Source organism: Neolamprologus multifasciatus, chromosome 23 (genome assembly GCF_963576455.1).
Source record: "Neolamprologus multifasciatus chromosome 23, fNeoMul1.2, whole genome shotgun sequence".
In the NCBI taxonomy this organism is placed as follows: domain Eukaryota; kingdom Metazoa; phylum Chordata; class Actinopteri; order Cichliformes; family Cichlidae; genus Neolamprologus; species Neolamprologus multifasciatus.
Window position 1 is genome coordinate 9,961,014 of NC_140460.1, and position 23,369 is coordinate 9,984,382.

Sequence of the window (23,369 nt, forward strand, 5' to 3'; positions counted from 1 at the left end):
GCTTGTTATAATTTAATCTTATTTTGGAGTCTAATTTGTTCCCTCAGTGTTCCCTGTCTTATCCTCTTGTGTCAGCTCCACTATGTTAAGTTCATTCATGTGTCAAGTCTAATCTGATTTATTCTAATCAGATTTGACTTTTGATTCTATAGACAGAATTAAATCAAAGTTAATTTATGTAATTCTTAAAAGAAATACCCAGATAAGTGACCATAGGCTTTTCAAGATGAATAACCAAGTGCCTAGCCTGCAGGTGTCTTTATCTCCATTTCTACTCTCATCATGACCTGTGTCAGGTGTGGTCTGGACTGTGTGAATAGCGCATTTTAGGGGGTTATTTGAGATGAACACTAGAGGGAGTTCTTCATCTGAGTCCACAGCAGGATGTTCTCTGGGTAATTCAATGCAAATTGAGTGTAAATTTCACATAGGCCTCTTTGTGTCCCATCTGTGATTATTTTTAAACATCTGAATGGGTCTGCACATGTTTCCCTATGTATGACAGATTCAGCTCTTAGCTGCAGTTCCTAACAGGCCATATCTCCATATGTTTTGTCACTTCCATGGTCACGAGCCAGCTCCACACTCAGTGCTTTAAGTTCCTTTGTTGCTCTGGCTAATGTCAGACGGGCCCGTGACGGACAAAAATGCCTTGTTCTCGGTCACTGCGCGTCAGCTGAGCTGAGATTGTGAGTGAAGGATTTTTTTTTTTTAAAAAAAGGTAAACAAAGCCTTGGACTGTTTGGGTGCCCATCAAAGGGCATGCTGACCAAGACCTCGATTAACGCTGGAGACATGATGGCTTGCCGTGACTGGTGTGGGGAGAAATCGAGTATTTTTGTTCTCAAGGGAAATGTGTGGGATGTGTCACAATGTCACTGAATAGCGTGAGCAGAATAAGACATTTTTTTTTGGTTAGACAGCATCTCTCCATCAGGAACTGGCCTTCAAGCTTTTATGTCTGACTAAAGTCTGAGATCTCTCACTGTCTTTATGCTGAACATCAGGCTTTGTGTCATTATTTGCCCTCTGGTTCTACAGACAGTACAGTAGACACTGTACACGGCTCAAAAAGAAAATGCCAGCACAGAATGCATTTTTTTTTTTTAAATCTTTGTTTAATTATGAAGAGAGAGGACAAAGGCAAGCAAAGACCTCCAAAAGAACATACACACATTTACAGCTCACTGCAAATGTAAGAGACTGTGTGAAGATCCAGACATTAATAGACAAATAAGGAAGCCCCTGGCCTAATAGTTTATTGTAAAAGGAAGGCTTTTTTTATTCATTTAACACAAATATATTATTTTAAACTGACTTTTTGAGATTTACATAATACATATTTGTCGTTTTATTGTGTAGCAATATTTGTGTAAATACCCTGCTGTAAAAAAGATATCTGTCTCTGTAAAGGTGTCATCAGATAGGAACTGAAGCACCAACTGTGCAAATGTATGCTGTAAGCAGCTGCCAGTAGTTTTAAATTTCCTTTTTGTCTCCTCTTTATCTTCCTCATAAACCTGGTTCATAAACCAGTCAGGTTTGCATAACTTTTCCACAGAAGCATTTACATGTTATATAGATGATTATTTGCAAGCAGCCCCTTTGTGCATTACGTCTGAATGCATCTAGTGCATAGACACTGTAAAAGATGGACATAGCTGCCATGATGTCACCCAGTGGTTAGCGAAGTCCCGAGGGGTTTTACAACCTTTGTGTCTGGAAACTGGACATGACGTTCTCTATTTGTACCTGGAAGCTACATCCATCGTTTATTCTACATATGATCAATCTTCAATTTTATGGTAACTATACTGCACTGCCTCAATAGCTCGAGAAAAGCATATTTTAGCTAATCCTGAACTCAAAATCTATGCTAATCCTAAACCTAAAGGGAGTGGCATGACTGTGCTTTGGTTCTATGACAAGACTTCAAAACCTACTTTGCAGTCAAAATATATGCAGTACCCGGCAATGCTGAGTACTCTTGTCTGTGTTTGTGCTGCTGTCAGTGCTTTCCTTTAGACTCTGCCCTGGAGAACTTTCTTGCAGTCAAATGAAATCATCTAATCTCACCAGCGTCAGCTTGTGCTTTTTTCTTGATCTGTAATTGTTGTTTTTCACTGACGCTTTCTTCTCCAAACCAACCTTTCAACCAATCAGTGTTCTGCCTATGCATAAGATCCTCAGCATCCAGCTACACCCTATTTTTTAGGGTTGCACGTCTGTATTTGTTGCAGACCCATTATCCTTCAGTCTGCATAGCCAAATATCTACACAAACAGACACAAACGCAGTATCATAAATTCATTTTAACTCTAGATGGGGCACCAATAGCCTGGAGAAAGTAAAGAGCTTGGCTGCTTTGACTCAGACCTTAGCTGCAGTTATTAGCATGTCACATCCCTTCACAGTCTTTGTTTTAAGTCCTTTTGTTGCTCTGCCAAATATGTGAAAACTGTCATTATGGAGAAAATGCCTTGTTCGCAATCAGCACTTGGACAGCACACGACTTGTGAGTATAGTATGTATATAACTGCAACCAATGTAGGCAGATAATTTTAAAAAACATATCCAGCCTTTGTTTGGGTTTATAATAGTGTATACTTGTAATGAGGTATGTTGAGGCATATTTTTCTAGTATGATCTACACAGAAACTTGAAGAAAAATACCCCAAAGTGGTTTCCTTCAGATGGCGAACTCTCTTATATTCATTGTTCCAGCTTTGGTACTGATAGGAGAGCTACAGCATGTGAACAACACATTCATCTCATGTGAGTAACACTGACTGCAGACAGAAGGGGGGAGAGGGCACATCGAGGAGGTAACCACACCAAAGTCACCATCATGCCACCAGGGTACATTGTGAGGCTCATTAAAGTGCATTAAACAACATCCCTGCGGAACAATGAGAGGCCCTGGGGCCCTAAGGCAGAGCCCGAGGCTGGCTGGGACTGATATGGAGACCCAGGGGATCCTGTTCATCCAGGCCTGTCACTACCAGACTCATCTACAGCTGCCAAACTCCATTCTCCTCTGATTCTGTCATCAGCCAGTCAGCAGGCGAATACTGTCTGGAGCTAAAAGAAAGGATAAAACACAAGCCTGTCAGCACTCAGAAAACATGCTGCTGTTCCTATTTGGCTCCTAAATTGTATCTATGGGAAGATTGTGTGGGTTCATGAACAAGCCATGGTACATTGTACGTTTATGATCAAGGTACCACACATTCAGTCATGTCTGTATTTGCTGTTTTTCTTGCCTTGTTATTAAAACAATTAGTTTATTATAAACAGTGCTCTCTGTATATTATTAGACATGTACAAATTTCCTGCAAGGTCCCCAGAATTTTCCAGTAAAAACTAAAGTGGGTTCATTTAATTAGGAGTGTACTAACCTAGTATCATTTTTCAATATATTGTTTTGGTTGTTGTTCTTTGTTTTGAGCACCATTGGCACAGATGAAAATGTGCCTATCTGGGCTTGTTTGTTACAATATAAGCATATGCACTGATCCTTATAAATAAGCATTAAATTAGAGAAGATTTATTAGAAAATGTTCGGAAATTATCAGAAAATTTCACACTTTCACCAAGACAAACATGTCTAGACAAACTTATACTGTGTAAAACTGGAAGAATCTTTCTGAACACTGTTTTTTTTCTATTTTTTTTTTTGTTTTGTTTTTTTTTGTAACTGTTAGGACACGTAATTATAATTTTAATAATATATGTAATATTATTTATTTTATCTGTAAAATTGCAGGAACACAATATTTAAGCATAAAACATAAACATTACATTAATTTATGAATTCATGTATTTATTTGTTATATTTCGTATTTATTCCATTCATTTTTACCATTGTCTAATACTCAAACATAAAAGATTAGGATGTTTATTAGTACGAATTATTAATAATGAGTTAATTATAAGTTAATTATTTATTATTATTTTACGGGTTGTTGTTTTTTACTTTAACTATTGATTTGTTTGTTTATTTGTTTGATTCGCTGTTTTGTCCCTGCTAGTGGTGGGGGAGGAGAGGGAGGAGGGGGGAGGAGAGACCCGCTGACGATGCTGCGTGCGCAGCTCTCCGTCTGGAGTCGCTACGACGGGACCGCAATGAAGAGATAAATGGCACCCTTATCTATTTATTAAGTCTCACGGAGCTCGGTCATCGTTAATTAGGAGAGAGTGGCTCGATAAAACAGCCGCGGACACTTCAAAGGTAAGAAACACTGGCGTTTGTCGCAGAGCGGCTTTATTTTCTGCACGAAATACATTAAAGGACCGGAGATGAAGCAGGGTCAACCACCGGTTTTCTGGTCTTTACGTCGCTGAAGCGTATAATTTGTTTCAACCTCATCACGTAGAGTAAATGTGAATTATTCCAAGAGTGTTGGGGTCTCGGTTTTAAAACGTAACAATACGTTTTTCCTAATTTCCCAGGCGATTGCGCAGCAGCTAGCTTGTATCGCGTCTGACAGCGCGTTAAATTTACGCCAGCTGAGGGTGATAACAGGTTATTACTGAGCTCCAGGAGCCCCCTGTCCCTGCCCCGGTTACGGCTTTAATGTCAGCTGGGCTTTCGTGTTGTTGCGCGAGATGTGCGGGGATGTGCGCGCAGCCTCCTCGCTTTTCAAGGCGAGCCGTCGGCGGCTGGCTGCGGGCACCAGACACACCAGGGACTGGGCTCATAATACCGTGCATATCTTTGTGGGAGCACGGCGACGCTGGGTGCAGGGACACAGAAATGTGGAAGGAAGGCAGGGAAATATCCTCAGATGAACCCGGCAGTGTCATACCCAAGGTCTTTTGCAATAGCCTGGCATTTACTTAGAAGTGGTACAAGAAAACAGCTCCTGCAGATATGAGCTGACCCGGGAGGAAAACACTCAACACGGTCTCCAATTTCTGCTCTTTCTTGTGTAATTTCTTGTTTATAATGTCCAGCTTGTGTGAAAGGAAAACGAGACTTGCAGATGCAGTATATTTCATGTGGAAACAAGTGTCAAATTAAAGGAAAAATAGGAACCTTTGACCCCTGCTGTTATAAAGACGGATGGATACAGCCACAGTGACATCACTAATTGGTTCATGAACACTTTGAAGCCCCAAATTTGCCATTTTGAGCATCACTGTGTTTTTGTTCTTGATTCATACCAAAGGATGAAGTTCTCAGTTATACACTGTGTAAAGATGGGACCAACACATTGTGAATAAAATCAGCAAAATTGATATTTGAGTCAATCATGTGGTTGTGCTGAGACATTTGACGTGTCTGTGACATTAGCATGACGTTTGTCTGGTGCTTTCATGAGATGAGCAGAAGCATCAGCCATGCCCGCACTCCATCGTTGGTCCATCCATCCATTGTCCTCTGCTTATCCAAAGGCCAGTTGCAGTGGCAGGTGGTTTCTCATCCTTCTCCCCAGCCACACTTTCCATTTCCTTCTACTGAGATGTATGAGGGAGGTGCCCAGGAGACATCCCAACCAAATGCCCGAACTACCTCATGTGGCTCTTTTTGACATTGAGTTTAGAATCTTCCCCTTCCTTCAGAAAACCCCAAGATCTGGAGCTCAGTAACCTTGCTAGGTAGCGGGAAAATTGAGCCCTCTCCTGCAGCTAGGATCAGAGCATCTGCTGTCCAGCTTTCTGCCCATGGGGCTTGGTCAGGGTGCTCAGGCACAGCCAGAAAAAAAAGCTCTCCAGGACAAAACAATACTGAGTATTTTGAGCGTTTTCATTATTATTATTATTATTATTATTATTATTATTATTATTTGTAAATGGTGAGAAGTTTTTGTGTCCATTGAGCACTTAAATTAGAAAGGGACTACCTGCCAAAATCACCTAAGATTCAAGCGAGTAGGCTTACCCTGGGAGTACACCAGGTATCCAATCCTGGTTCTGACTCCACTCAAAACCATGTTGTGGTGGCAAAACAGTTCAAAAGTACCCAATTTATATATTTTGACAGCACTGAATCAAACTGCAGAGAGCAGGCGAGGGGGGCTGGAAGTCGGTCACACAACAATATAAAGAATTGAGTTAGTTTTCAAAATAATAACTTCTGAAATCCTCCCTGTGTATTCTTGGACTTAGTTAGCAAGACACATTGATAAATTGCTTGGGTGCATCACACAGACAAAGATGCATACATGCAAATTAGTGCCGTGTAAACGCAGTCTTTTACCAGAACTACAGGAGGAACTCGTTGGATGGTCTGTACCATGCAATAAGCCATTTTATTTTTCAGATAATCCTATTAAGAATACTTTATAAGCACAAATAGAGATTTCCTGTGCTTATGGAGTATTCTATACAGCTGTCTGTGTCAGGACACCTGTCAATCAAATCGGCCATGCCCGTCACTGTTGGCCAGTATCCAAATAGATAACTTTAAAAAAAATGCCTCCAGTTAGTTGTTATGAAAGGAGAAATCAGCAGAAGAAACTAAACCTGTTCTTTGTATCAGACTGTAAACATGTTTATTTCTGCGGTTACACAGAACATTATAGCCTCTCTTCCACCAGCACTGACTCAACTCTATTCTGTTTTTAGGGTACTCCATTAGGTGGGTAGTACCAGGTATCAGGTATTTTTTTAGGACCTACTCGGTTCCTACTCGTTCCAAGCCAGCTGAGTCGAGCTGAAAATGTGTCGCAGGACTTTCAGACCTCCTTGCTATAACATCCCCACCCACATTGAGATGGTACTCAATTGTAATGGAAAACGAATGAGACCCAAGTGAAGTCAAGTAGAGCTGACCCAAGTAGGTGCTAGTAGAAACTAGACTCATTATTGGAACCATCCTCAAGTGGCCATTAGAGGAATTGCAGTTTTGTCCCACGTCACAGTCCTTTAGAACCTAAAAATCTCCTCACTCAATGACTTAGATGAACATGAAAATGATGTGACTCATTTCAGTCTTCGGACCTTGACTCAAATGAACACATGGAAGACTTTGAACCAATTTTGGTCCATTAAAGTAGATGGAAGCTGTTCTGTTGGGGATTTTTTTTGTACGGTTTCCTTTAAATTGCAAGAACATTGATGAGTGTTGTACTAAATAAACAAATACTAAAGCGTACGTGTTAGCTGTACTTAATTAATCTGTGCACTTCTTACACAGTCCATAAACCTTGTTTTAGCCTGAATGAAGATATTACTGAAGAAGGTCACACTTTACATGCTTAGAGTTTTACATAATTATTGCGTTTCAGATAGACCTTATGTTTATCTGCATGTTCAAATGGCGGTGATTACTAAAAAAAAAAGCCATTTGTGACCCACCCATGCATAATAACTACTGACCCGAGGTGCAGATTCTCGCTGTAAATGTATTTTAATGTAGTTGAATCGCTAAATAATCGCCATCTAACCTGGATTTCTCGCTGGCACACTGGTTAAAAATGTGACACAGTGATCATCACAATGAGTATTCCAGTGCTAAATTATTGTTATTGTGAAATTTGACTGATTGTGGCATTTAGGGGATCAGCTGGCGGACCACCCGCTGAATAAAAGATGAGCTGCACTGATGTGAAAGCAGTCTGCATCGTGATGAGGCTTCTGTGTGTCTCTCTAATGAGATGAAATTGGCCACTGGAGCGGAGGGGTGTTGAGAGCGATGACCTTTTAGATCATCAGCCGTGCTCTATCCATCCCCGGTGCTTTCGTGTCCTCTGGTCTAAAAGCTAAATCAAGCACACAACGAGGAGGTAAAGAGAGAAAATAGTCCCTGTAATGTATGTCGACTGCAGTGCAGCTTAATGCAGTTTGAAGGCGAGGCGTTGTTGTTTTTCTCTCTGCTGTTGACTTACTACGGTATACGTTCCACCAATGAGCAAGGGGAAAACACAGAGAGGAAATGTGGAAATCATTACAGTAACGGGGACAGGGGAGGGATCTTATTTGGCTCTCTCAGTTGGGTCTCCTATTTACTCAATTAGCTGTTACTGGCTGGTGAACACAGACCTCTCCCAGATGACGTGTGAGATTTAAATGTGCCGCTGGTCTTATCGGTGTGAAGAAAACATACTCTGCGCTCTTTCAGGCATGGTTACAGGTTTGTTTGTGCTGCATGTTTCCTACATTAGCTCATATATCAGGAAAATTTCATTATCCTGGAGCTGTTTTTAATAGCTTAACCTACAAACTCTGTTATCATGTGGGATTGCAGATTCTGTTAGCGAGCTAGGACATTAAGCTAAGATTGGAAATAAGCTTTGTCCTGTCCTGTTTATGAGGTGTTGGATGTAGCCAGATGAGCTGGTTGTATTTTGTTTTTTCTGTTACACCACAAGTCCATGGGTTTTGTGAAATTACTTTAACTTATAATTAGATAAATAATTAGTTAATAAGTTGAAGTAATTTATAGATATATAGATGTCTTTAGTAGAGAAAATGTGTTATGGATTTTACATTTTACTTGGGTCGGCAGCTGAGAAACATTTTAGGTCTCGTTTCAGCATTTTATTATTTTTATTTTAAATCCATCTGAGACAATGGTATCAGCTGTGATCAGTTTACATCCTGTGGCTCTTATTTTGAAAGTTTAGTAGCAACTTGCCCCACCCTCTAGAAGGTGGCTGTAGCTTCCATGTCTGAAAAGTGAAACAAGTGCAATGTGCCTTAAACCTGCATTCTTCTTAATGACTAGCAAGGGGTGGCAGTTGTAAGACTTCCTGTCTTATTGAGGTTTCTTGCATGACGTCATACATACCTAAGATTTGTCAATGAGTCAACCGCTGGTTTTTAAGGGGAAAATGTGTATTTCCTGACTGGCTAGCAGTGTTTCCTGGAGGCCGCTGGCTCATGTTGGGTGAAATCATTTGCAAAAAAGTTGCTATGCCAAAAACCTATTGGTGATTGCTTTGGTTCCTTGCTGGTTCCCATTGTTAACTATAGCTTTTCATCTTTGTCAGCAAATACTCACCAACTACCAGCTAAGCAGTAGTAAAACTCGAAAAAGTGTGACACACACTGGAAATGGATAAGCTTTGCCTCCATAATAAAAGCTTTGCGTCAGTGCTGGAGCCAACACATTTCCAAAAGCACACCCTTTACTTTGAAGGCTAATGGATCCCGTTTACAGTTCAGTGCACTTTTTACAGTTTCTCTTCAGCTTGGAGAGCTGCTGGACAATGTCCGCCACTTCCATTTAAGCTACGAGTGCAGCAATGTGCTGGCCACCAAAGTATTCGAAGGAGGTCTTTACCAGCGAGTTGGGAAATACATGTTTTTTCCTAGCAACTGGCTCACTGACTGGTATGTAGGCCTGTGTGACTCTGGGTTTAGCAATCATTTCCCTGTATTGTCATCATTTTAGTCATAAAGGCGTGTTCAGCTAACATTTTGTGTCCATTCTCAGAACACCAAAGTGGCGATGCTAAAATGTTTAGCTCGTTTCTTAACTTCACTAACCGGCAGGTGATGTCATAGAGGGTACATCCAACTTTTATACTGTCCATGGATATCTTTGACATTATTCAGATGCTTTCAGAGAGGATCTCATCCCGCCCAGTGTCCAACTTTGCTGTGTTGGACTGCAGCTAACCACAGTAGTGCGCTGTAGTAGTAGTGAGCTGGAGGGTGACTTTAGCAAGAACCTGTAGCTGGTGGACAGCTGGTACAGTGCTGCTACGCTGGAAAGCAGAAAGAGGACTAGCGTCACCAACAGCAGTCCAAGAAAGACTGTTTTCATGGCGTATGGTTTATAGCATTGCTGGGGGGAAGCTAACAGCAAAAAAGCAGCAGTTTGGAGGTATTTCATAAGTTGATATGACCAAAACGCTGGGATAACAATGCTTCTTCTGTTACTCGCTCTCCCTTCTGTTATATTCAGTCTAATATCTGTTTGAAAGCTTTTATCGATTACTGTTAAATTTAATAAACTCGTCGGCTCCACTGTGTATGTGATGTGTATTCGCGCTGAGAACAGTAGGCAGTAAAGATGCTAGCATTCAGACAAAATCAGAGTAGTTTAGGTAAATTGCATTATTTTTATCCGGCTGTCATTTGTTATCTTATTAGATTACAAATGAAATACATTTATATGCCGGATGCATTCGTTTGTGAAATTTTCATGTACAAAGTTAGGAGAGAAGTTTAAGTTGAGCCTGATGTTTCCTTACACATAAAATGATTCTCAGTCTTTTCCTCGCAGTGAGAAATGCACCTTATTAACTTAACACGGGGACCAGACTGGGACTTGATTTTAGCAAACAGCCAAGGTATCGTTATCTAATCAAAACTAAACGATAAATTCAATGAGTGTGCCTTGGATCAAAATAACATCTTCAAATTTCTTGATTTATCTAACACAGAGTCTGAACTCCAGAGAGATTCACTTTGCTTGGGGGGAAAAAGCATCAAAAGCTGTTTAAAAGTGATTTAATGTTTGCTGAATAGTTCCAGGGTCTGAAATTTATATTTAAAAATTGTGTGTGTGGGGGGGGATTCCCCCTTGAATGCTTCCCACAGGGAGGATTTATACTTTGTGGGACTTTAACTATGGGTCATATACGGTCCCATTCTTACCTCAGAATGTGTTTTTCCTTTGTTGTTCTTCTCCAGCTACAGCATTTCTCTCATTTCTGTCTCTGTTTTGGTGGCTTTGTTTGTTTTTATGACTCTACTGTCATCTTAAAAAAGGAATAAAACATATTCAATTAACCATAGAATCAAAAACTGAAACTACTATTAGATTCTGTTTAACTCAACTTCAAAGTTAAATTTGAGGCTTTCGAGACGGTGCTTAAATCTTCAGATGTTTGGTTAGATGGAGTGTAATTTAATTATTGCTGTTTTTAAATAGCTCCTTGGTGTTTTTGTTTTAAAACGAACGCCATATTCTTGCAAATTCTGGCACACATATGATTCTGTCTCCAGGTAAACCCCCGTTAACCTTGAATAACCTCACCTGCTTCCTTGATGCTGCATGTGGGCGGAGCCTGAGCTGAGACTCACCCACAGTGTAACAGAAAACAAGTTTTGTGTTTCTCACCAGCAGAAACGACTTTTCTTCATCCTCCATCTGTCTCAAGCCTCCTCGACCTGACCAACTGAAGCATCTTTAGATCGTAACGCTGGTTTTATAGTAGGCGTGATGGGTGCATCAGTTCATCTTCTTACCCTGATGCATCCATCACTCTGGAACAGGATTAATCTGGACTCATCAGACCACATGACCTTTTTCCACTGCTCCACAGTCTGATCTTTAAGACCCATGAGAAATCTAAGCCTCTTCTTCTAATTAGCCTCACTGATAAGTGGTTTTCTTGAGGCAACACAGCTGTTTAGTCCCAAATCCTCGAGTTCCTCTTCACATTGTGCTCTTATGCATGTTAAATAGTCAAAGTGAGTTTCAGATGTATAAGTGAACACTGATCACAATCATCCAGGATTATTTTCCCAACCACATTTCTTTTTGAAGATGATGATTCATCACTGTCCTTCCATGTTTAATAATGCATTGCACAGTTCTCAACTCAACCTGTCCTTAGTAGTTTTCTTTGCTTGATGCAGACCAACAATTTGATACTTCGAAAATGGAGTAACATCCTTTCCTCTGAGCTACAGGGTGAGGAGGAGGGTCTCAATTTTTCAGTTGCATCTAATGTTTTTGTATTTACAGAAAGATTCTTAGATGCAAACTTGTTCCTTGTTTTCTTTTTTTCTTGGCAGCAAACAATGTTATTTTTCCACAATTACTGTATGATCGTAAAATATGACACCTATACTTTACATGCAGACTTCATATACTGTACGTGCATCTTCAGTGAAACCCTGGGTTAACTTCACGAATTGATAACCAGCTTCATGTGACTGTTTATCCTGACTGTCAGTGTTAGGCTAATGGAAAGATACGCTGGGTATGTTATACTCGTTTCGTGGTATAGGGTCCTAGCCTGATGAGGTAGTTCTTTCTGTGTCCATTACTGTTACCATTCAGGCACTGAATCTAAAACCCTGAACTGCATCAATGCACAATACTTCAAACTCCTCTTTTTCTCTTTTTTTTTTTGCTTTAACGGCAGAGGAACCCTTCTGTTGCATGTCAGCAGGGATCAGTTTTTTATTGAGCCTTATTATTGCGAGATCTTACTTTGACCTTCCCTATCTGTGATAACACAGAGACAAAGCAGAGTCACTGAGTCAGATAATGTAGCTGGGAAAAACAACAATGGTGAACATGATCTGTGTGTACTTTGGTTTACTCTGCTGGTTAAACTTCCTCCTCCTGCTCATCTGCAGAGTTTTACTTTTTATCACATGATTCAAGCGAAGTTGGAGTGAACACCACTGCAGGCTGACTGCATGTCACCCAAGTGGCAATTACTGCTGATGTCGATGGCTCAAAGTAAATCCTGCTTCTTCTTTTTTTTTGTGTGTGTGTGTGTGTGTGTGGGGGGGGGGGGGGTGTGATTTCCTCCCTTAAAATAAAGTGAGTCCATATCCCGATGGCAGCCGAGTAAAAAGAGACAATTAAGCTTATTATTTGGGGGAATTTCCTCATTTTTGTGCACAGTCAGGCTAACTCATTGGAGTCTCTGACAGCAGTGGCGCTTCAACTAAGAAAGACTCCTTTCATAATGGTCAGGGAGGCATTATCGTGTCACGGACCTCATGACCGCGTTATCACACAGGAAATGTCTTGCCCCGAGCTTCCTGGAATGCAAGTGAGACCGCAGAATGCAAATAGTGGAAAAATAGAATAGATCTGAATTTACTATTCAGTCCGAGCTCTGATTTATAAATGTGGCTGATGACCATAACAGAACAATGTAATAAAAATGACATATTCTCAATGACTAAGGTTAGTCTTAGTTACGGTTATGGTTGTCAGATTAGCAGATTAGGGCAGATTTATAATTTAGTGTTTAATCAGTGTTCGTGTTGTGACTACAGTGTATCTTTCTGAAACTTTACCCTGTAAACTGACGTGCAACTGCCTAGAATATAACTACATGATGCTGTTGTTGCGTAGGCTACATTGTAGGCTCGGCGTAGATTTACCGCAGCAGCGTCATTCAGATAGAATTCAAAGGAAAACCACGTGGTATGTATAATATACATGCTAGCTGGAAATAGCAGGTAAGAAAGAGCTACTCACTTTTACCACATACCAAACAGTCACGCTCATATGCAAGGTTGCAGATTCCGAACCGTAGACGCTAAATGGAGGACGAGCATTTTTGCCGTCGGTGTTGGTGTTTTGAAACTGAATGTATGCTGGGTAATTCTTATTTCGGACACTTTAGTGACCAGAAATTACTAAATAAACTTAATGTGTCATTCAGTTTGACAGGACCTAGAGATTGACCCTGTAAACTCATCAGGAAAGTATTTGCAGAGGTCAAGACAGAGGGCTGTTTTCCCATAGATTGCTTTAGGACTGGAAGTCTTTATTGAAACACAGGTATCGGCCCCTGGTGGTTTGTGAAAGGACCAAAAAATTAAGGCACTTGGTGTTGGCTTTACTTTCTTTTATACTGTGTTTTGTTCCAGCAAATACTCCATTTGTCCAAATCCATTTTTTTCCTAGTCTGTAAAGTCATGACTTTGGATGAGTCTATCCTCTCAGGACTAAGAAAGGTCATCTCCTGGTTCATCAGCATCTCCTCCACCAACATAGTTATGTGATTGCTACATTTTTTTTTTTGCTTCTCAAGTTTATTTATAGTTTTAAGTTTATTTAAAAAAAACATAAAAGCATAATGTCTAAAAGACAATAACAGTATCGTACTATGGTATCAAACACGCAGCCCATGAAATGGTAGAGTTTGACCTGGATGGCTTTACAGTGTGTGAAATTAAGCAGATTAAGTTATTAGTTACAACAAATTTGCGCAGCTGATCTTGTATGTTGAATGCAGCTTTATACAGGAGGGAAAATTTGAATTTTTATCATTTTTAAAAACCTAAAATTCTATTTTTGTCTAGTTATAAAACACTAGTATTAAATATAGACTCAAACACATGACACAAAGCTCACAGTTAATCATGCGTTAGGATCTTTAGGAAGCTCTTGGAAATTTCTTTGTCTTTAAAGGGTGCATTGTCTGAAAAACTGCAAGTCTACAAAGGCTTTTACTCAGTTCTTCTAGAGTATGTTTAGGTCTGTTTTACAGTTCCCAAGGTGCGCACACTTCCCAGACCTTTCCTGTGCACGAACCAGTGACAAGATTATCAGCCGGCCGCCGGGCCATGTAATCCATCAGAGCCTTATTACAATATCCCGTCTATGCTTCGCAGAATAATATAAAACCAGCCTGGAGGGAGAGAGAGAGAGCTTCTCCTCGCTGCTCATTGTGGCAACCCAACACCACATAAAAGCCACTCGGAGAGGAAGAAAAAGTGTCATGCTCCTGCCAGAAAATCAGAACTGCATGCGTGCATTTAATTGAGTTTTTTAACTTTAAAGGTTAAAGCATACACTTTGTAGTTTTATTTCAGGGTATTTAATGTTTCCCTTTTTCTCCAGTACCTGAACATTATCCCAGTCGCTCCCAGCCGTATGAATAATTGACCTCACTGACACGAGATGCACCCAGGGGATTTTTTTATCACTGTGGACGGATGGGGGTTGACATCCAGTGCAGGGAGGACATGTGTTGTGCAGAGGTATCATGTAGTGATAGGAAAGCCGACACAGTACGGTTATAAAAGCACAAAAGCATGTGTGATGTCGGATGATGGATAGACTGAGATGTGTAGTTGATCAAACATGCTGAGTTCCTGTTTGATCTTTCTGCGTCGATATTGTATCTTGGTGGTCTTGGACCTCTGCAGAGATGAGGGATGGATAGATGGGCAAATATAAAATGGAAATCCTTAATGGCTCAGACTTTAATCAAACACACAGCAGAGAGGAATGCGTGTGTACACAGGGTTACAATAAGATATTTTCAGTATGGAGTGTTAAACATTTCCCAAGTTATTCAATGAATAACCCGTCTCCACATAAGATGAGATGTTGTAGGACTTCCCGTATCACACATTGATTTAATCTCCTAGGACCTGGTGTCCACATATGTGGACATCACATTTTGGGTTATTTAGACTAAAATACTCAATTTTGCTCTACAAGGGCCTGACATCTACGTACGAGGACATTATACTGCTACTGTTCTATTAAAATTTATAAACGAATATCCTCATATGTGGCTCTGATTTTTCATAAAAACAAAATAAGGAAAGAAAAATCTGGTAATTCTTTGTTTTTACATTCATTGGGCCCCAATATGCCCAAATATCAAAGAGAAATAAAAAATGCATGCCGTGGAAGAGTTCGGGTCTTAGGGGGTTAATACTGGACAATAATCAATGGCTCATTCTCATGCAAAAAGAGGTTAAAGATTAATATAGGTTTTTTTTTAAAAAAAACAAACAAATAAAATCACATAATTTTCCTATGCCATTAAAGATTGTAATAGGAATACTCCTTTATTTTTGTATATTATTTACCAGGTTGAGCTGTTTTCGTCATGCATTATTTTAAGCTGTTCAAAGTTTAAAAAGGTAGAGAGGGGCAAGGTTGAAATGATTTGGAGATGTGCAGAGGAGGGACAGTGGATATTGAACAAAGGATGTTAAAAATGGAGCTCCCAGGCAGGAGGAAAAGACCTCGGAGGAGCTTCATGGATGTAGTGAAGGAGAACATGCAGAGGCCTGGCGGAGGATGCTCGGGATGGGGTGAGATGGAGGCGGATGATCTGCTGTGGCGACTCCTACAGGAAGCAACTGAAAGAAGATGATTATAATATTGAGCTATTCTACTTTATTTAAACCATGTTGTTGTAGGTGGTTTTCATTGTTTTGGCTGCTGTAACAAGCATTTCCCAGCTTTGGGGATAAATAAAGTATATATAGAGAGTAAAAACTATATATAGTTAAAAACAGTTTTACACATGGAATAAATGATTGAGGGGACACAGCCAGCTGCTGCTTCTCCTCGGAGTCTCCCATCCTGTGGATGAAGTCTGCTTTCTCGGTCTTGTATCAGCATTAGCGACGGCAGTCGTTACTCTGTGGTCTTGGTGAGCAGAACAAGGATTTGCAGCTCCAGACGGTGGAGATGGAGTCTGATCTCCTTTCATTTCATGAAACTTTATTAATCCGAATCAGTGGTGGTTGGCGATCTTCACCTCTCTCTGAGGAAGCAGCTGAATAATGGCGAGGACTGCCGAAATATCAGTCTGGCAATGTAGTCAGCTGGTAGGGTATTGCTGATTATTACATTTTTTTTCTCCCATAATTTACAATTTATTTTCACAATTTTTTAAAATACAAATATTATATTTACATAACTGAATCTAAGATAATTGTTAACAGCCCAGAACAGGAATGGCTATGTTAGTTGGTGAGCACTGAACTTAAGATCAGCAGGACTATCTGGGATCATTTTCAAAATAAATACAAAAAAATGCTACAATGGGTAATCGTACATACTTCGGCTGCCTTTAACTGTGAGCTGTGTGTCATAATCTTTGAGGACTCTGACTCTAACCTTGTTTTGAAGGCTAAAATGACTCTGTTGATATCACCTAGGGGACAAAAACTAAACAGTCTAATTGCCAAGACTTGCGAGAACAATATTCAAACAAATAAAAATTACGTTTTTATATTCATAGTGTTTATATTTGTAGTCCTGTATTGAATCCCAGTCGTAAAGGGCGACCTCATTGTTTGCATTTATTCTGGTTTGTCTGCATTACTCTGCCATCAGCAGTGAAACTGAGCTCACCGTGTTTGACTTGGAGCTAATAAATCTTTAACATCAGTTACTTCTAAGAAAAACAGGAAGATGAAGAGAGATGAAGTCCGTACATGGAGTGTTAGAGCTTTGAAAATGCAATACTGCACGTATGCACTGCCAGAATACTAGCCTTTTATAGCACAATAACCAAGATAGATAGTTACAATATGCTATTGGTTTTTTTTCCTGGAGGTATTAGCTTTGTGCTAATCAATATACTGTGTTTGGTAGTAAAATAACACTATTAAAACAGACCTATCACAGATGTGGTCTCTTAATATATCTGAGCAGCTCACCCAATTGAAGTCTGAATGTGGGAAACACTGCAGGAATGGCTTGTTTGGTTTCAGAGTGTCTCTGTAGCTCGTTTGCTAGCATTAGCAAGCGTGGAAGACGCCACGCACAAACTGAGGACTCTTGGCTTCCCCTTTTGGTTTACACTGCTGCTTAGTTGTGGTTTTCTCAAATTAAGAAAATGAACAATTTTCCACTTTATGTTCTCAGCTATCGGTCACAGTCTGAATCACATTGGAAAAATTCCCCCTATTTAGCAGCTCCATAAATAGATGGAAGAGTTAAAAAAAAAAAGAGAAGAAGATGATTTTAATATATAGAATTAGCATTTTATTGTTGTGTAGTTGTATATGGAAATAACAATCCCTAAGCATATCTGAACTTAGTTCTTCATATTAACACAGTATTGGGCCCCTGCTTTACTCATTGTGTATATATGTTTTAAGATTTTTCACTTTTTATTTTCAAAGTGGGGCTTACCGTCAAACCTTCTGCTCTATGTGTTTCAGGGCTTCTTACAAGAATAATGGACGAAACCTGTCACTGACTTGATGAAGATTGATATTCAGGCTGAATCATGGAGGGTAATGATGACAAGTCTGTAACCATGACCCAGCCACAGACTGAAGTGTGCAACTCTGAGGCGGGAGGAGGAGGAGAGGTCTCCAGCAAAGTGGAAGATGGAGTAAATCCACTCACTCCTGCTGATTCCTGTGATGCTAATATGACAGGACTGAATAAAGGAGGCCTCTCGAACCTGACAGACACTCCTGCACCCCCAGTGGTGAGTCCCACTGCTGAACCTCCAGGAGGTGTGGCTCTTAAAGTGGCTACCACTGTACTCCACCCAGTTTGTCTGGGTGAGAGCCCGCTCATGCTGCCCATTCACCTCCAGATGGCCGGAGCAGCCGGGCCTCAGCTCGGACAGATGGGGGCAGCACCGTACTTGATAACAAGCCAAAGCCCAGTTTCACTGCCCCTGGTCTTGGATCAGCAGGTGATTCAGCACATGAGTCCTTCTGTAATCCCTCAGACCACCAACTGTGCACAGCTCCAGAACAACGTGCTGTTACAGAGTCCTTTGACATTTGGTTTACCTCCAGCTGTTGACCAGAAGACCACAGGACAGACGCAGGAGGCGAACTTGCTCTCTCTCCTGCAGAATCCAGCTTTTGCTGCCATCTTGCAGGACCTCTTCCCTTCCCAGGGGAGTTCATCAAGCTGTCAGTCTCCAGGCTCTCCCTTCTTCCCCCTTCCTCCCCTCACCCCTCCCTACACCTCCCCTCTGGCCCCTCTGGTCCCTCCTGCGACACTCTTAGTCCCATACCCGGTCATCATTCCTCTGCCTGTGCCTCTGCCAGTCCCTCTCCCCATCCCTGTCCCTCAGACCGAGGACTCAAAGGGTAACATGCCAAAACCAGTTTGCACTGTGAGTAAAAGCACTCAGACTTCGCCAAAAGATACTACCTCCCCCTCGCAGTCTTCAAGGAAATGCATGCCTCCGTTCCAGCCACAAAATGCATCCCCATTCTCACTTCCTCTAGAGGAAGGACAAGCTCTGGACCTTTCTGTCAGGCCATGTCCAGTTGAACCAAAACAGGAATATCCCAGTCCACAGCAGGACAGTGTGCTGGATTTGTCAGTTCCTGGTGTGAGGAAAAAGTGTGCTCAGTCAGACAGAGAAGGAGCCTCACAGTCCGGTCCGGATGGCAGCGGCACATCTTTGTCTCTGGGCGTCAATTCCAAACTCCTCGGCAGTCTGGCATCGCTGGAGTTCAGCCGGCAGCATAAGTGGTTGGTTGACAGCAGTGCTGCTGGGTCTAGTTCTTTGAGTCAGGAGGCGTCTCTTAGCGGCGCTGGAAACCTCGAGATAGTGAGCACCTCGCAGACAGCCAAGGTCATTGTCTCAGTGAAAGACGCAATCCCCGCCATCCTCTGCGGAAAGATAAAAGGCCTTTCAGGAGTCTCAACCAAAAACTTCTCCATAAAACGGGATGGCAGCCAGGGGGCAGCTCTGCAGCAGCTCTACGGTGTGCCGTCGGGATCCCACGGGGAGCAGCACGACCCCAACAACCCTCTTAAAAAGGTCTCTAAAAGCAGAGCTATCAAACTGAAGAAGGTCAGCTCACAGGAGATCCACTTCCTTCCCATTAAGAAGCAGAGACTGGCAGCACTGCTCCCCAGGAAGTGAGCTCGCTCACTGGGGAGGGAGACTAATCTGTGGACTAGCTTTCTGGTAATCCCTCCAGAGAGTATAACATAAAACACATGTGGGACATTCTGTAATCAAATTGAAACGCTTGTGTCCAACCAAAACTCAGAGTCTGGCTTTAAAAGCGGGGCTCTGACAATGTGACACAGTAGTTACACAAACGGTTTCTTCTGAGTTTTTCTTTTATGATGCACTAGTCTCTACAGTGTTTTACTAAACCATAAATGTTTCAGTGTACGGCAGCTTAGTATGCTCTCTGTGAGTCAGAGATGTCTGTGATTCATGGTAACAGCAAAGACACACAAGTTCGATTCCTCCGTTTGGGTTTATGGTTTATTTCCACATGTATTATGTTTTATATTTTGGTGCACTGAAGAGTGTGTACTGCAGGACATGAGTGAGGCTGTTAAAACATGTCCCATCAGTGGAAATTCACATGGTCATCAGTAACTCACTGGAGCGATTCATTCTTTCCTGATTGGTTGGGATTTAGCATGACAGGCTCATAATGACTTGGCGAGGCCTGAGCCACAGTTTCATTAAATGAATGTTGGCAGCAGCCACTGATCACAGCAAAATATGGTCTTATTTTAACAACAATAGGGAATAAAAGAAGCTTCTTAATTACTTTCATGTTTAAACTGACCTTTCTATCCAAAAATGAGGAAACTACTAAAAGAGCTTATTGTTGATGGCTAAATTAGCCAAAGCAGCAAGTGTATAAAGCACTGTAACTCCCTGCTGTTTCCACTTATTAAAGGGGACCTAGTCTACTTTTCCTTGTTTCCTATCATATGAATATTGTTACAATGGCTGATGCTCATTGATGAGGTCAGTGTATGTACAAGTAATCCTGAAACCCAAAAACTCAAGCTTCAGACTCAAAGCTCAATTTCAGCTTTTGTTTTGTATCATCTCAGGCACACTTACTGTTCAAACTTCGTCTCCAAGGAGCAGCCAATCAGAAGAAAGTAAAGAGAGGCGGAGCTAAACTTGCTCATTTCTGTAGGCTGTAGCTGTGTTCCCTTCGGGGGACCCGGCCTTCATGGTCTACGTGTGCCGGGTCCTTCGAAGGCCGGAAGTGCGAGGCTCTACCATCTAACACTTCTGTTTAATCAGTTTTCTGTTTGATGTTTATTCAGCTGTGTGAGAACTATAACTTTAATCTCAGCCAAACCGATTTACTCAAACAAATAAAACAGAAAAAAGCCAAACAATAAATTTTTCATGTTATCTAAGTGTCTTGTATATCATAACCTTAGTAACAAAAGTCCGCAGGAGGTCCGAAAATGATGTACCGGGAGTTTGCTGTTCTCACCGGCTCTAGCGAGCCTAGCTGATCCCCGGCTAGCTATCGAGCTGGTGGGTAACAGACTTCTGCGAAAACGTCAGAGCACTTTGCCAAATATGTGATATTTTGATAAACCGAGCAGATATTTGACGTTTACACAGCTACATTCTCACCTGAAAATATGTTAAAAGTTTATTTTGTGACCCAGAAAGAGTAATACGAGTCATATTAAAACTAAGTAGCTGCCGCCATTGTTGGAAACTGGAATTGGCTGGGCCGCGCTATGAATTCTGGGATAGATTGGGCCACGAAGGATACTCCCGACCCATCCTTCACATTCGGGGGGAATGAAGGACTGCTTTTGGAGCAGCCTTCGAATTGGGACAGCCTTGGTCACCTGGCTTTGACATAATTGGTCTACAAATGCGGTCTCCGAGGGATGTGGCCTAAGTTTTGGGACACAGCTTGTATATGAAAAATGGACTTAGCCACCATGACAGTGACATCTACATTTTGATGCCTTCACTTGAGTATTTTGGCTACAATCATTTTCATTTTTGTGGAGCCACATTTTAATATTTCCAGGTGAGAGGGTGGAGCTCTAAAATATTAGGTAACGTTAGCTATATCTGCTAATTAGCAGGAATTAGCTCAAAGTGTAAAGATAGCACAGTTCCTCTTTTGTTCACTTGAAGCTGTCTCCAATCATCTCCCTAGGCTTAAATCTTAAATTTACAGCTTGTTCTTCTGGTTGAAAAATGTAACATGGTTGTGGCCAAACGTGGGTAATGTTAAAGTTTCTAAATATGGAGCCTAGAAGCCAATGGGGGACGTCAAGATCGCTATGAAAAGACACAGTTGTTATGAAGGTGGAAACTGGCTAAAGAGACCAAAACTGCTTTGTGTACAACTATGTAAACGTGTTTATTTCTGCTGTATAGTTGGGCATTTTAACAGTCTGTGGAGACTGACTCAGTTATGGAGAGAGCCTCAAGTGGCCAGTTTAGGAACTGCAGTGTTTGATGATACAGCTTGCTTGTTTCAGCCAGTGGATAAACTGCAGGAGCTCCACCAAGGCAGAGTATAAGATACATCAGGATTATTTTGAGCTGTGAATTATGCAAAGCTGCTTTTAAAATCATGTAGCTGGAAATGAGGAGAATAGGTCCCCTTTAAGTGAATCTAAGGGGAGGTTTGCTATTGATTAAATCAGCTGTGAAGCAGAGCTGAAACTGTAGGGAAAAGCTGCCGTTAAGAAGAAATAATGACCAATTTCTTGGCTTCAGTGAGAGAGAATTCTGTTTGTGTATGTGTTAACTGTGTGATTAGTTTATTAGAACCAGTATTGATGAAAATCCACCCATTTTTAATCGTGTAAACATCTGTTCCAAGTGGTTTAAGTGTCTTTTTTTGTTGGGTTTTTTTTTTTTTTTATTGTTTTTTTGAGCATGGTAATTTTCTGTCCCAGAGTTGTGAATGTGGATCATATGTTGAGTGCACTTTGTCATAGTTAGAGGCTGTCCTCCCTATTATTCTCCCCAAACTGCATTGCCCCTCTTTTGATTGCAAGAGTTATGTAAATCTGTGAATTACAGGCCAAGAATTAATAACAGCCATATGCAGACTGTCTAGTTGAACAGAGATGGAAAAAATCTTGATGCTCTCCTTTTTTTCTTTCTTTTTTTTGAAACCAGTTTCTTATTTATATCTGTGTACTTTAGCAGTCTCAGCACATCTTAACTCATGCCTGCGGTCCTTTAAACAGAGCTCTTTGGTTTAGTAGTTTGACCTGATCACTCTAGTTATATAGTAACATCTCTAATTTATTACTTGTGCAACTTTTATTTATACAGTGTGTTTATATAATGAGTGATCAGTTAGGAGGTAAAGAGTGAATTGATATTGTAATACAGCCGAAGTACCTTTTTGCTTCTGACAGCAGATTTATTAAAAGGTCATCATTTGAAATGTGGTGGGAGATAAATGTTTGCTTACTGTACAGTATGTGTCCTTTTTTATATGGAAGTGAACTAAAATCTTCAATTCTGAATCGTTTGCCTGAGTTTTCTTTTTTTAAAAGAATTTACAGTCTAAAAGCTTTGTGGTTTCTTGGTGGAAATGGTTTGATATTGGAGGACAACACACTGTCATGCAGACGGAGAAGGTAACTGGTAAGTGTACAAACAAAGATGATTAAATATTTAATTCAATGAGTTTATCATTGCTTTATCCTTGCTCTTTGTACATGTGGTTTGAATCAAAATGATTTGGTCTCAGACTGGGTTTTAATCCTATCAAATGTCAGTTATGGTCTACAGTTGTGGATCCCCCATTTTTATCTGATCTACTGCCAAAGTCCTGTCAGATGGATCTGAGAGCCCCTTCATCGTAATCTCTCATATTCAAATGTTTTCATTTGAACTTTAAAATTTATGTTCACCAGTTAAAGTTAGTGGCTAATAAACTGTCACAAATTTTACTTTTATGGCTATATTTATTATATTTAGTGCAATAATTTATTTTTTTTAATTTTTTTTTTAGCCAATAGTGAAGTTTGCTTGAAGAATGTAATCTATTACGCGGCCCTTGTGGACCATTAAGGCTGCGTACTTAAGGCTGCAGACCCTGAATTAGGATACAGCCTTCATGTCATAAACAAACTCAATCAGTCCAGACGTCTCTTTTCTAAAATTTTAAAGCAAGCATCACCAAGGCTGACGTGAGGAGTTTATCAATAAAATTACTGGACTAACATTTTTGTTTTAAATACACAGAAATTCTCACTTTCCTGATTTTTTTTA

At 40.7% G+C, this 23,369-nt stretch overlaps 1 protein-coding gene across 2 annotated transcripts; it reads left to right on the forward strand.

Annotated features, from left to right (window-relative positions):
- Positions 1 to 4,023: 4,023 nt before the first annotated feature.
- rai2 (retinoic acid induced 2) lies at positions 4,024 to 22,618 on the forward strand. 2 transcript variants are annotated; one of them, XM_085151337.1, is made up of 2 exons: positions 4,024 to 8,077; positions 17,575 to 22,618. In XM_085151337.1, exon 2 carries the CDS (start codon positions 17,643 to 17,645, stop codon positions 19,254 to 19,256), a length of 1,614 nt encoding a protein of 537 aa, XP_085007463.1. In that variant the 5' UTR covers positions 4,024 to 8,077; positions 17,575 to 17,642; the 3' UTR covers positions 19,257 to 22,618. The 2 variants fall into 2 exon arrangements, with proteins under 2 accessions (XP_085007463.1, XP_085007462.1); XM_085151336.1 differs by having other exon boundaries at positions 4,025 to 4,231.
- Positions 22,619 to 23,369: the final 751 nt, after the last annotated feature.